This window comes from Malurus melanocephalus, unplaced genomic scaffold (assembly GCF_030028575.1).
Source record: "Malurus melanocephalus ecotype Western Australia unplaced genomic scaffold, MMel_1.1 scaffold_12, whole genome shotgun sequence".
In the NCBI taxonomy this organism is placed as follows: Eukaryota; Metazoa; Chordata; class Aves; order Passeriformes; family Maluridae; genus Malurus; species Malurus melanocephalus.
The window spans coordinates 3430518-3444670 of record NW_026623244.1 but is presented as its reverse complement, the minus strand read 5'-3'; the positions used below and the strand labels follow the sequence as shown (position 1 = coordinate 3444670).

At 52.1% G+C, this 14153-nt stretch overlaps 1 protein-coding gene across 1 annotated transcript; it reads left to right on the top strand.

Annotated features, from left to right (window-relative positions):
- The first annotated feature begins 312 nt into the window (after positions 1-312).
- CPN1 (carboxypeptidase N subunit 1) lies at positions 313-12035 on the top strand. Its single transcript, XM_057380900.1, has 9 exons — positions 313-1061; positions 3869-4065; positions 4732-4887; positions 5385-5567; positions 7055-7166; positions 7869-8008; positions 8286-8385; positions 9774-9892; positions 11742-12035. Exons 1-9 carry the CDS (start codon positions 839-841, stop codon positions 11871-11873), a joined length of 1362 nt encoding a protein of 453 aa, XP_057236883.1. The 5' UTR covers positions 313-838; the 3' UTR covers positions 11874-12035.
- Positions 12036-14153: the final 2118 nt, after the last annotated feature.

Genomic DNA, 14153 nt, shown 5'->3' with positions numbered 1-14153 from the left:
AGAGCAGGGTAGGGTGATACCAGACTTCCGAGCGGAGCTCTCCGTGATGGTATGTGCTCAGCAGACAACTCCTGCATCACATTTCACGCTGCTCTGTGCTCCCCCTGCACCGTCCCCGCTCGGCAGGACAGGGGGCTGTGGGGAGGGCGGCRCGGTGCCTGCCTCTGTTTATCCCAGGAGCAACGGGATCGCCGAGAGACCCGCGGAGCCCGCGGCGGTGTCTCCTCTGCTTCCCCAGGAGATGGGGCAGTAGAGAAGGCGCGGCGCGGAGCCGAGACCGAGCGCGGGGAGGAGCGGTGGGAGCTGCCCGCGCCGGGCTGGCAGGGKCCGGGCAGGGCTGCGGGACTCGTGCGGACAGCGAGGCCGCCCCGGCACCACCCCCATCGCCCTKGGCTCTTGCCCCACGAGAGGGCTCGGTGACGGGCATCCCCCCGCCCGCCGGGCCCCTCTCTTCTCCTCTCCCCCGCCCGCCTCTCCCCGTGCGCTTGGCAGCCCCGACGCCCTCCGCAGCCAGTTTTCCAGCCCTGCGCTTCTTCTGCGGTGACAGCCAGTGGCTGCGGGGGCCTGTTTGCCGTCCGGTTAATAAGTGAGCTGGAGCGGGGGGAAACCTCTCGGCCGGTGCAGAGCGGGCTCGCCGGCGGCCGGGCGGGGGGAGCATTCCTGCGCTGCGGGGCCCCGGCGCGCCCCGCTCCCGCCGCCCCCCGGCGCCCCCCGCCCGCAGGTGCAGGGGGCTGGCACTCGGCAGCTGGAAAGAGCTGGTTGGAGTTTGCACTTTAAGCTCCCGGCTGGGAGGGAGCCGGGGCTGGGAGCTGGTCCGGGCGCCCAGCGCCGCGGGAGGATGGCGCGGTGGCTGCGGCCCCTGGTGGGAGCGCTGCTCCTGCTCGAGGGGGCGGCCGCCCTCAGCTTCCTCCACCATCGCTACGAGGAGCTGGTGCAGGCCCTGTTCCGCGTGCAGAGCCAGTGTCCCTACGTCACCCGCATCTACAGCATCGGCCGCAGCGTCGAGGGCCGGCACCTCTACGTGCTGGAGTTCAGCGACTACCCGGGCATCCACGAGCCCCGTGAGTACGGGGGGATGGGGACAGCGCTCGGACAGGACGAGCTTCGCTGCCGCTCCCCTGCTAAGGGCACTGTTGGGGCACCGGGTGGGGGGTGTCTCCTTTTCCAGGCACGACTCCTGTTAGTGCCAGGTGCCAGGCAGCGCGGTGTCCGGCAGGGACGGGCACACCCGGCCGCACACATGCACCGTGCCATGCACCGTGCCATGCACCGTGCTCGCGAGAGCTGCGGCGCGGCCCAGGCGCGTACTTTGGACGGAGCTCTTGAGTTTTCAGCTCAAGCTAATGCGAGGGCGCAGGCGAGTCCCTCCCAGCACCCCACCTGCACTGCCACGCTCTCCTTCCCAAAACAGTGTTGTTCAGGCGAGGAGAGGCAGCACCCACCCTCTGCCCTGTGCTGCTGGGTAGAGGCAGGAGGAAAAGAGTTCGGTCCTTCCTCCTCCAGACGGCAAAGCCAGGAGGGCAGTAAGCAGAGGGATCCCGGCTGAGAGGACACTGGGCTCCCACAGCTGTCCCAGCCCCGTGGCTGTGCAGCCCCAGTGACAGGCTGGTCTCAGCGGTCTCCACCTGCTGCCACGTGGCCCTGTGGAGCTCTGGCAGCAGTGGCCCCTTGAGCTGCTGCCCGTGCAGCTTGGAGATGCTGCCGAGCCAGACCTTGCTGGCAGCCCGGTGTCCCAGGGGGGCTGAGGAGAGCATCTGGCTCTCCAGGCTGGGGGGCTGCACACAGGGATCCCTCGCATCCCTGCCTGTGTCCCTGAGCTGCAGACAAGGACAGAACTCTTCCTACTTTCTGCAGGATCTTTTGCTGTTTCAAATCCTGCCAAATCCGTGGTCAAACGCAGGGGCCGACAAGTGCAGGCAACTTAGTGACATGGAAAACTGCTGGTAGGGCTGCAGGGGTGAACAGAGCCTGTTCCTGTGCCCCTGTCAGTGGAACATCATGCCTGGCASCACTGCTGGGGCTGTACTGCTCCACTCCTGTGGCCCAGAGTATCATTTTCAGGGGTGCTGGGAGGTGGAATGGGAGGCTTCCCACCCTGACTACCTCTGTGACAGCCCTGCTCAGCAYAGGGAAACCTGCACAGCACTGAGGGCATCTGGGGCACCTCCACAGTGCATCAAGGGCTGATTCAAAGCAAGGAGTGAGCAAAGGGCACTGGCAGTGCACCACTGGATTTTAGACTTGCAGAACCACATGAAAGCAGCTGCGAAGGCTGTAGGAGTTTGCTAAGATCTCCCCTGCCCCAGGCAGGCAGCATGGACCTGTGTCCCTGCTTGTAACATGGGGCATTCTCAGGCTGGCAGTTTCAGCTTSTAGCACAAGGAATTTGGGAAACTGTGGATTTCCTTGAAGAACATGAAAAGTAACTCTCAAAGGCAAACTCAGAGCCAATGGGCTTACATGCACTAATTAGAGCTTGTGTCTCCATGAACACAAAGTTTAGGGGTTTGCATGTCGAAAAAGGCTGGCAAATCCTGCTGCAGGCTCAAACAAAGAAGAGAACTCCTGCTGAAACTTTTTTTTTTAAAGGCTCCACGTATGCCCAGGATTTTCTGTATTTTTAATAACTGAATTATCTAAMTAAATCAATTCTCGTGTCTCTGAAATCTAACAAGATCATAATATGATGCTCACCTCTGGTTTCTTGCACTGAGACACAGCAGTCAAAAGACATGGAAAAACAAAATCTTTAGCTAAAATTAGTTTGTTTTTTTTTTCTTTTTGATGCAGCAAAGGCACAGTGCTTTTGCAAGCAGCGGCTCACAATCTGGGGATGTCRTGCCTTTTATCCCAGGGATTGTGATGGACATCATGCCTGGCAGCAGGGCAGCACACTGCCACTGTGACTCTGATCCCTGCTGGTGGCCAGAAAGCTCACGGTGCATTGGGAGTCTCAAGATCTGGCAGGCCAACATTTGTAACAACACCCTTTTTTCTCCTGACTCTTTCATGTGACAGTCAGGCTCCYTTTTTAGCTGAATTCCCCTGTTGTCTTTCGTTCTACCAATGCTGGCTCCAGCCTGCAGTGTGACATTTTATTTTCCCACAAGAAACTGCTTTAAAAGCCGCTCTGGGAAAGCGCAACCTGTCCCTCACGTGTCCTGCCTCTCCTTTAAGCAAAGCAGCAAGTCCTGTTCCAGCCACTGTCTGCCTGTGGCCTCCAAGTCTGTATTTTGAGACCTTATTTTAGAAAAGTCARTGGCAACAGACCTTTTTGGTCATACTGGAGCTGCCTGAGGGACAGTTTGATCCATATTCAGCTCTTCTGCTGTGGGTTTCTCCAGGCTCTCGTCCCTTGAGGGTGAGGAGGGCCTTAACCTCGACCTTGGAGGCAAAGGGGAAGGAGAGATGCAGAGCCAGGAATGTGCCATGCTGGTGAGAGGCACTGAGAGCAAACGTGGAAGAGCAGAGGTGGGAAAAAGTCTGTGCCCTCCATTGCCAGCCAGCACAGAGCTGTGCAGCCCCGGCAGCCTGGGACAATCCTGCCAGTGCTCCCTGGTCCTTTTGTGCTGCCTTTCACCAACCCAAAACCAAACCACCTGCAAATACTCCTCTGTGCTCCAAAGGCCCAAAGCAACCTGRCAGAGAGTCTGAGCTGCTCCCAGGGTGCTGTGGAAAAATGGAGGGGAGCCCATAMCAGAACTGTGCCATGTTCCCTCACTGAGGATTGCATTTTCCAAGGGAAAGGGTCATTTTATACCATTTATTGGGTGTTCCTTGGGTTTGCCTGGCTCTCCCTGTGGTAGGAATTTGCTCTTCGCCCCAGTTCCAGCCCAGGCTGATGGCGTCACTCTCTTTCTCTCTCCAGTGGAGCCAGAGTTCAAGTATGTTGGGAACATGCATGGGAACGAGGTGCTGGGCCGTGAGCTGCTGCTGCAGCTCTCCGAGTTCCTGTGCGAGGAGTACCGCCGGGGCAACGAGCGGATCACGCGCCTCATCCACGACACGCGCATCCACATCATGCCCTCCATGAACCCCGACGGGTACGAAGTGGCTGCCAAGCAGGTACCAGGCAGTGATCGCCTCCTCCGGACGGGTAGGGGAAGAAAGCCCTTCAAATCCCTTTGGGATCCTCTTCCCTGCAGTTAGGAGGAGGGGGAATCCTTTCTCTTCATGCCCTGTYAAATTTGTCCCATCAGCTGGTGTCAGCCTCCCTGCCAAGGGCTCATGTCCTGTCACAGGTGACCTTGGCAGCTGATGGAGGAGACTTCCTACACCTCTACACCAGTCTTACTCTCCTTAGAMGTTATTTGTCACAGGAAAGTCACTGCAAATCCCCTGTCCTAGACTGGGAAAGTGGCAATTGAGTGCCACTGTCATAAGCAGACAGTGACATGAGACATGGGGGAGGAAATAAGCCCTCTAGTCCYCCCAGAAAAAGATCACCTGTTTCTTTGTGCTGCTGGACTTCAGGGAGATACTCGTGGCTCTTTCAGCTAAAGCAAAGTATTTCTTTGTCTTGTGGCTTATTCTGTCACCCTGGAAAATGAAGATGTTGTTATTGATTTTCCCTGTCAGTACCAATACTCTTTATTATCCTGCCAGCAGTAACACATGTTGTGACTCCAAGGCCCCGGAGTGCTGTTACAGTGGGCAGTCTCTGCCTCTCTGACACCCCACCTGACTGCACCCACCCTGTASTCACCCCTGTGATGCACCTTTGCCCCGCAGGGCCCAGACAGCAAYGGGTACTTGACGGGGAGGAACAATGCCAATGGAGTGGACTTGAACCGCAACTTCCCTGACCTCAACACACTCATGTACTACAGCAGGGAAATCAGCGGGCCAAACCACCACATCCCACTGCCTGACAACTGGAAAAGCCAGGTACCGCTCTGGGATGCTGTGAGGGCAGCACATCCTCTTAGATTGTCCCAGCATGCAAGCAAATACATTCTCCTTTGGCTTACACAGTGCTCATCTCCTTCTCTGAGCCTTCTGCATGCAGAGAAGTGATGCAATCRTGGTCCCATATGATAGCTTGCACCTCTGTCAGGAGAGGCTGGCAACACGGCCAGCTTGGGGAGGAAGTTGCAATGTGCAGGGCAGAGGAGGTGGCACATGCTGGCTAACACCTGTAGGTGTAGCTAAACCCTCGGGTTTGGGGTTGTTCCGGGGGACCTGTAGCAGGGTATGCACAGGAGGAGCCTGCTTTGTGTGTCAGGGCAGAGGGTGGAGAACAAAGGAAGCTGCAAGAGCTGCAGCAGACACATTGCAGAACAGGGTCTGACATGACTGATCACACCACAGGCTGGCATGGAGCAGCAGCTGGTGCAGAGGTGACTGAGCTCTTGTCCCTGTCTCCTTCTCTCTTCTCCTCACAGGTAGAGCCAGAAACAYTGGCTGTGATCCAGTGGATCAGCAGCTACAACTTTGTGCTCTCGGCCAATCTGCACGGTGGAGCAGTGGTGGCAAATTACCCCTATGACAAGTCTCAGGATCAGCGCTTCAGGAACCACCGGCGCACAGTCAACACGCCTACCCCTGATGATAAGTTGTTTCAGAAGGTGAGCACGGCCACGCTGGGTGAGGACATTCCCTGGCAGGCTGCAGAGTGAGAGCTGGATGGGAGTTTCTGGTCACAGCATGAAGCAGGAGCTGAGCCAGGAAACGTGTTGGAAATAACCATTAGCAGACTACAGCATTTCTGCCAGCCACTGGCTCAGGGGCCAAGTCAGGCCAGTCTCTCCCTGTGAGCCAGTCCCACCACAAGAACAGGCCAATCTTCACCCTTAGGAGCCCCCTCCTTTTCCATGCTTTKCTTGGGTTCCCCATAAACCAAATACCACTGATATTCTCAATAACAACCTGCTCTTCCAAAGCTGGAAGCCCCCATCTTTGCCACACCATCTTAGCATGCACAGGATTTTTTGTCCAGAGAGGTGGCTGGGGCTCTGCGGAGACCAGGATAAGGAAGGTGGGTGTCCAGCAGAGGCTTTCAGATGGTGAAGAACAAGGACTACAACAAACAACAAGAGCTCCAGMAGCATAAGCAAACATCAGGGAATKCATCAGTCYGTGCTGTCAATCCTGTTTGTGCTASCTTAAGTTCATGTTTTTTCTTTATTATCCCAGAAAACAATGCCTTTAGTCACTGCTTCCATTAGGAAATACCCAGCATAAGAAAAAAGTAAGTCTGCATCAGAACAATTAATGAGAAAAATAAGTCTGAGCTGGAGTTCAGCCTTCTCTGGAAGCGGAATCTGCAGGGGCTTTTCAGGACCTCCTGGGATCACGGCTGTGCTCAGACCCAGATGTGAAGAGGCTGCAGTCTGGGGTGTAGGCTAATGATACTCACATGGCCTCAGGRCTCAGAAATGTAGAGAAGTAACTGTTTTCCTGCTGACAGAATGATATTACACTGGGATCTGAACCACAATACAAGGGTACAGTTTGCATTAGAAAATGCAAAGGCCAGTCTCTCTTAAACTGTGTCTTATGCAAAGGACTGGCTTTGGATGCAGCAGCACAGTTTTAGCCTTCCCTKCATGTCTAAAAATAAACAGTAATCTTAATAAGGGCAACAAACAAGTGGTTGCTAGAACCAGAAGTTGCCCAAACTCTTTCCCAATCCAAATTCCCCTGATATATATGGTATTTGCATCAGGACTGATACTGGTTTGTTTTCTTCGTGTATATTTTCCCCTGCCAGTGCCATTTGCTGTGTGAGGCCAAGTGTCCCTGCACGGGGACCCTCAAGTGCCCTCTGCTCCCCTTCTTCTCAGCATGAGCAGGGCAGAAGTCACCTGTGCCATCAGCAAGCTTCCATCCTGCCAGATTACTGCTCTTCCTCCTCCACCTTATCTGCCTCCACCTTTTAGAGATCCTGAACCCCTTGTGTTGTTTTTTGTGACAGTAAAATGCAGAAACTGTCTCCTGTCTGAATTCCCTCCTATGCTCCTCAGCAAAGGAGGGAGTGTGTTTTGTCCAGAGCCAGGCAGGTTCTCCAGCCATGCGGGTCTGGAGCAGTGACCACTGGCTGCTCTCCCTCTAGCTGGCCAAGACCTACTCGTACGCCCACAGCTGGATGCACCGGGGCTGGAACTGCGGGGACTACTTTGCTGATGGCATCACCAACGGGGCATCCTGGTACTCGCTCAGCAAAGGTAAGGGCTGGGCAGGTGAGCACTGGGCAGGTGAGCACCACCCGCAGCAAAGAGAGGTGAAGGGATAGACAAGAAACCTCAGGACAAGAAACCCTCTTCCTCAGAATGGGATGGGGAAGGACTGTGGCAATGGGACTGTGCCCATTACTAGACACCATTCTGGTGTTTGTATCTCAGACCAGGAAGTGGCTTGGAAGCACTTGAAGTGGCTTGGGAAAGAGCCACAGAAATAGCTACGGTCTGCAGAGACTTGCAGTGTGCTGCTGGATGAAGGAAGCATTAATCTTTTACTGAATTTGAAAATGCCACAGTGTAATCCCATCAAAACCCAAAACTGTGACCAAAGGGAAGGCAGCTGCTGGTTTCTGAAAAATCTGATTAAAAAGAGGAAACTGAAAAATCAACACATAAAACTAGAAAAAAAAAGATTGAAGAGGAGCTGGAAAGAGACATATAGGCCCCTGGGTTACTCAACCTCCCTGGGCTTCTGAAGGCAGGTTGGTGAATGATCCAGCTGAAAGAGTTTGGCAGCCACAAAGGGAGGGCTGCACGGGTGGAGAAAGCTCTAGTTACACTGTCATGGAGGGAGGACCCTGTACCTAAGGTGCAAACAAGGGGTCAAAGACAGATGGACCAGGATAACTGGAACGTGTGAATAGGAAGGAAGCCATGCCCTAGCCATAGGCTATTCTTCTCTTCCAGGCATGCAGGACTTCAATTACCTCTACACCAACTGCTTTGAAATCACCCTGGAGCTGAGCTGCAATAAGTTTCCGCCCGAGGAGGACCTGGAGCGGCAGTGGATGGCCAACCGGGAGGCCCTTGTTGCTTTCATTGAAGAGGTAAAGGGGCAGTCCTGAGACCTGCACCCTTCTCCTGCAGTCCCCATGGGCCCTGGTGGTAGRGGACCAGGAGGCACTGGGGTGGAAGGGAATGGAGCTCCTGGGGTGCTCTTGTGGGTGGCCTTTGGGGAAGCTGTTGTATCCCAGACTGACTCTGCTGGGGATAACCAGGATGCAGGGAAAGGYAGAGTTGTCCCTGAAGCTCTGCCCTGCCCCAGCAATACCCTCTTGAGCAAAGGAGGGGCTTTGATCCATAGGTCTGTCTCCCTCCCTGCAGGTTCACCWGGGCATCAAAGGGATGGTGTCCGACGAGAATAACAATGGCATTGCAGGAGCAGTGATTTCTGTCCAGGGAATCAGCCATGACGTCACCTCTGGTGGGTTGTCCATCCRCTTGCATTTCTGGATATGTGGATGMAGGTCAGCAGGCAAGGCTGTMATATGCAAGGMCAGCATGGTTTKCTTCCCAAAGACACCAGCAGGGAGAAATATACCTTATTCTTATCCTTGACCAGGGAGGMCTTAGGAAAGCCTAGGAAAGACAGAGGTGAGAACTGGAATGCAAATTGTATTGTGAAGGACTTGAGAAACTCAGTTCCTATTTTATCTGAGAGAGACAATTGAGGGGATAATCAACTCAAGCATGTAAGTATCTGCAAAGAGCTGAAACAGAAGATAGCAAGAATAAGATGAATGACTGAAAGTTCAAGCCAGACAAGTTTAGACTGAGAACTGCCACTTTAGTTTATCTAAGTTGTGGTTGTTTCTCCTTTGCTGGCCAATTTTAACCTCAATTTCATGAACACCCTCTTCCAGGCAGACCAAACATTCCAGACTGCCTGCAGAAAATAGCTGATACTACAGCTTTTCAGAGTCAGACTACGAAATCATCAAAGCTTCTCCTGGCTAGGTCTGTGACTCAGTTACACTAATATTTGGTGCTTATTTTGCCAATCTGCGTAGGAAAGGGGACTGTGGAAGAAATCACAAAATCACAGTAGAGCTGGCTGCCAAGGGCCCTCTGGAGTCTCCTGTCCAGCCTCCTGCTTGAATCCCCAGCATTGGCTCTGATCAGCCACTGCTCCCTCAAGCCAATTCTCACTGACCCTAAGGATGGGTATTTCACAGCCTAACTGTTGTCCTGTGCCAGGTCTTTACCACCTTCACAGTGAAGCTGTGCTCCAGACCCACCCTGAAGCAATTTGAGATACCCTTCCAGTTCCATAGATGGGATTACACTCAGATTTCCAAARTGATCCATAATGTGGTGCTTACCTCACTGTTGGCCATCTCCTGTCCCTGAGCACCGTCTGTAAAGTGCTCCTGGGTCTTTCTTATGCAGASAATTAGGGAGCAGCTGAGCTAATGAGCAACTAAAACCCTGCTAACCCAAATGTGGCAAAATTGTGTGTGTGTTGTWCATAAGGAGTGAGACTGGAGCTTGTCCTTAGGTCTGCTGTCATCTGACTGRCGAGTGCTCAGCTTTGCAGCCTCCCTACACAGGCACAGCCAGTGCTGCTGTGCAGTCCCYTTTTATTTGGCTTTTACTTGCAGGCTGACCTCTCCTCCATGGCACTAATGAGACATCACTTGCAGTGTACCAATATGAATCCAGCCTTGCACTAGCCAGCAGATTTGGGGAAAAAAAATCTGGGTTTTGAAGGCTACACATCCTAGAGGAAGTAACTCAGCAAGRGCTACTGAAATGTCTTTTGTTTTGCTCCCTGAGCATCCTGAGCGCTTTCTCTTCCTACCTTTGTTCCAGGTGATATGGGGGATTATTTCCGGCTGCTGCTGCCTGGCACTTACACTGTCACAGCCTCTGCAGAGGGGTACCAGCCCCTGACAGTGACAACAACAGTGGGCCCAGCTGCCCCTTCATTGGTGAGTCAGGCTGCATAGTCACGAGGGTTTCTCAAAATATCTTCACCCCAGGGAAAAAGAAATGCAGTGGAGGATGTCTAGTTAGCAAAGAGAAAGGAGATGGGATGTAGAGCATTGCCAGTGGCTGCAGGTTATCTGTTTTGGCAGACAAGGCTCCACAYAGTTCACAGTGGGGAACAGAGTGAAGACAATGCCACATGCCTTTCAATTCCTTACTGAGGCCTTGCAGCTGCACTGGGCTGCCATGCCAGTTCCTGTGTCCTTCTGCCTCTTGGCCAYGGGGAGAGCTCCTGGCTGGATGGAACTGCTGCTCTTTAGCACTCTCTCCACATTCTTCATTCTCCAGGATGAGATGATGTRGAGACAGCATCTGTTCCCTGAGGTTCAGTTATCTCCCCAGCTTTGTGGGTTTCAGCACTCTGCTATCATCTGCCTTCTGCCTGGGACYAAACATGTTATCAAACTCACAGCARGAGGCTGAAGTCTGCCTTTCTTTGTGCTGAGAGCACCAAAGGCAGATGGGAACTGGGTGCCRACAAAGAACAGCCAAGCACCTTCTGGAAATGGAGTGCTCTTGACACTGGTGTGGCCCCTACAGTGCCTTACTGAGGGCTGGCTGGACAACTAGAAATCAGTTGTAAAAACAGTGGGTGGTGACCCCTGCCCCTGCTGTTGCCTTGTGAACATGGTGGAAGCACAGATTCAGCCTCCTGTAAGGACCAGCAGGACCCCCCCATCTGCAGCATCCTGGCACATCATTTGTATGTACACAGGTCAGGCTCTGCTGTAAATATACTGTGGTTGTTCTCCCACCCTCCATCGCTTCATCCCACCCTGCCCAGCCTCTGAAGTTCTTCCAGAACTGCCCTCTTCTCAGGATTAGAAACCTTCTAATTTTCGTACTAAATTTATTTATGGTCAGTTTATTCCTATTTGTTCTTATGCCAATGTTGTACTTTAAATAGCTCCTCTTCTTCCCTGGTATTTATTCCCTGGTGTATTTATAGAGAGCTGTCAAGCCCAGTCCTTTGTTTTGCTAGGTTAAGAACCCAGCTCTTTGGGTTTCCTTTTAAAAACAGATTTTCTTTTCACTGTGTTACTGTAGAAGACTGATTTGTTCCCTGWTGGTCTGATTTTTGCGTATCTCCTCCCACAGCAACCCTCTTGTTCCCATTTCTGCAGCACCTCCCATACCCACAGTTCACCCTATCTCTCCTCCAAGAAGCCCATACATCCCCATTCTGGTTTCACCTTTCTGTATGTCTTCCCCATTCCCCATTTATCTGACACTGTGTTTTACATGCTCTCTGTCTCCTTCTCCCTAATATACCTACTTGCATGGCTGTAGTGGATGGAGGTTTCTTTCCTGGAATTTTTTGTGCCTGGATCCACTAGAAGCATGGKTTTCTGAAAGACTGATTAAGCAGATTCAGCTAACAAGATGCAATTGAGAAAGAACTGTCTGTCCTAAACCATCCTGTGTATTAAATATTCACAGAGTTGCAAAGCAACGCTATGTCTCTGCTCTGTGGTGAGAAAAGGAGAAGAAAGGACATGGTTTAGTCCCTTGCCTTTTGCAGCCATCCTTGGACCATCCTAGGACATCCACTGCCACAGGAGCAACTCTCTGCATAGCAAATACAGTTCATTGTCAGTACACTTTACCCTTGAGCAAAAAAGTTTACATCTGCTTTAAGAACTGAGTTTCCTTGACAATGTCTGAGACCCATTATTGTTTGACTTGGCCCCAGAGTCACCTTCGAAGGCAAGTGGCAGAGGCAGGTCCTGCAGACCCCTGAGCTGGCTGAGCATACACRGTTACATACAGTTATCTTTGTTCTTTCTCCAGGTGCATTTCCAGCTCAAACAAGAAGTGGTGAGGAAGCCTGCAGAGCGTAAAGCCTCAGGCACACGTATGAACAACAAAGCCCTTCAGAAGAAGGTCGTGCCAAGAGCCACCCGCCGAGGGACCCAAAGATGAGGACAGCTCACTTGGCTGAGAGCTGGGGAAGCCGTTTACATGAGGCCTGGCTGATGACTCCGGCCAGTGAACTTTCCAACAGTCCAGCATGAAACTAGCCCAAATCATTAGGTTATTAAACAAGAAAGTATTTAACCCCTGAGCAAATTGTGAAGTCATTCACAACAAAATGTGCCTAGGCTCCAGTTCCCTGGGCAGTGTGTCTGTGTGTGCTGAGTTCTTCTCGTGCACTTGCTCCATTTCAGAGAGCTCTGCTCCCTTTACTCCTGGACTGTTGCTACAGCCCACRTGAAATGCCACTAGTAATACCAGGGTAATGAATCCAAGCCTTGGTGTATGCTGCACTCACAAACTAGGCCCATGAACATTAGTCCTCCGGGTGCAAGTGCCATGCTTCTTCCACAGGTAAGGACACTTGCTGCCTGCAGACCCCAAGATTGGGGGAAGGTCAGTTTTAAAGCAGGCGGTGATTTGAGAAGCTCTGAACACAGTTTGAACCACATGCAGCACAGYTATTGCTGGTTGGCAGTGCTAGGAGGAGATGGTTCAAGGTCATCTCCTGATCTTGGGACTTTCTAGTAACTGGTTTGGATTATTTGTAGTCAGACAGGCTGAAAGTATTCATGCTGGCAAAAGCCTAGAATTATCCTGTCTCCTTATGTCTTCAGARCCAAACCAGATGGGTTGCTGAGGGGTCTGATCTATCCAACCCAAACTATTATTCTGAGCACAGATGCAGCCAGGTGAGGTCTGGCAACTGGTGAGGAGTAGAAGTCCAAGCCAGGTTATTTGATATTCCTTTAAGACAAATAYCCTGAACCTTGGTCCCATCAATATGCAGTAGGGAAGTGTGGATGRTTGATGCCAGCAGTGTGCTGTGCAGGTACAGCATCAGCCATGCAAGTTGTAATTGGGTTAGGAGGGACAGGATCCATAGTTCAGTGAGGTGGGGTACAATAGGTTGAGRCTTAAAATGCTGCTTAAACTGTGTGGGTAGGTTTGGAGTGGRAGCAAGAGAAGAAACAAAACTGGTTATTTCCATGGTAAAAATATCTTRAGCAGGCAAAACCTTTCTAGCATTCTCCATTGAAAATAACTCCAGAGGGATAAACAGTACCACCTATGTGCCCCAGCAATTTCTTTTTCCCTTGGCTGGTTATTCCAATATACACCATAAAGCCACTGGTTTACACTGTTTCTTCCCTGTCTCAAGCCTGTCCAAAACGTGTTCCCCAAACATTCCTTTGCTCCTCCTCTTTTGCAAACATCTCSTCATTTCTTGTGAGCAATTGTATCACCCTATTGCAGAAGCAATATTGTGATCTTCACTCCTCACTGTCACCTCCTCTGTCTCTGCTACAAGATGCTGGTGGCATTTTCAGCATTAGCAGCACACACACACTTGTGGCTGTGTCTGCTAACAGAAGCTCTTTCTCTGTCATGCCTTTCCTTGTAAAAGCAGAGGAAGCTGTCCCTTGCAGRTTAATTATACAGGCTGTTGCAAAAAAGTGCCCAGAATGGTAATGCACTTAACCATGGCTGTGAGTGATTTTGGTCTGCAGAGGCCAGTGCAGGTTGGAGACATTGGCCAGTTCAGCAGTCACAGCCAAAGTTCCAAAGCTGAATTCCAGTTCTTTACTATTATCTTTTTTCCTTCTTTTCTCTTTTTTTTTTTTTCTTTTTCTTTTCCTGTGGTAGAAGGAGATGAAGAAGGATGGTGAGGCTGAGATGCTCAAACTTCTATGTGGTTTTACACCTCTTCCACTGGCCAAGCACAGCACAGATGCTGGACCCTCCTGTTTGAAACCAARTGCACATTCACCCAAGGAATTTCGTGGTGGACATGCAGGCAGGACAAGGGAGGGCACCCTGCATCCCACAGCCTGGCCCCATGCGGCATTTAGTGGGGTCTGCTGTCACCAAGACTGGCCCACATGCAGGAAGATATTGCTGCTCCCAACTATGGCATTGCTGGCTGAGCTGACCACTGACCTCTGAGGATGTGTATGAAGCTGAGAGCAAGAAAASAGCTCCCAGGGAGCAGCCTTCAGCTGGCTAATTCGGCTGGGTGTTCCCTGGACAGGGAGGTGCCGAGCCTGCTCAGAGCTGCCGTGCCACCTGCATCCCAGCTGTGTCACAGGTCATCTTGCTGAGCCTGCAGGCTGCAGGGTGCTCTCATATTGCCCTCTTGTGGTCCTAGAAAATGTGAGACSGTCTCAATTCCACGTATTTTCCAGGGCGGAGTCAGAGGAGGGAGATTCCTTCCCTAAAACAGGGACG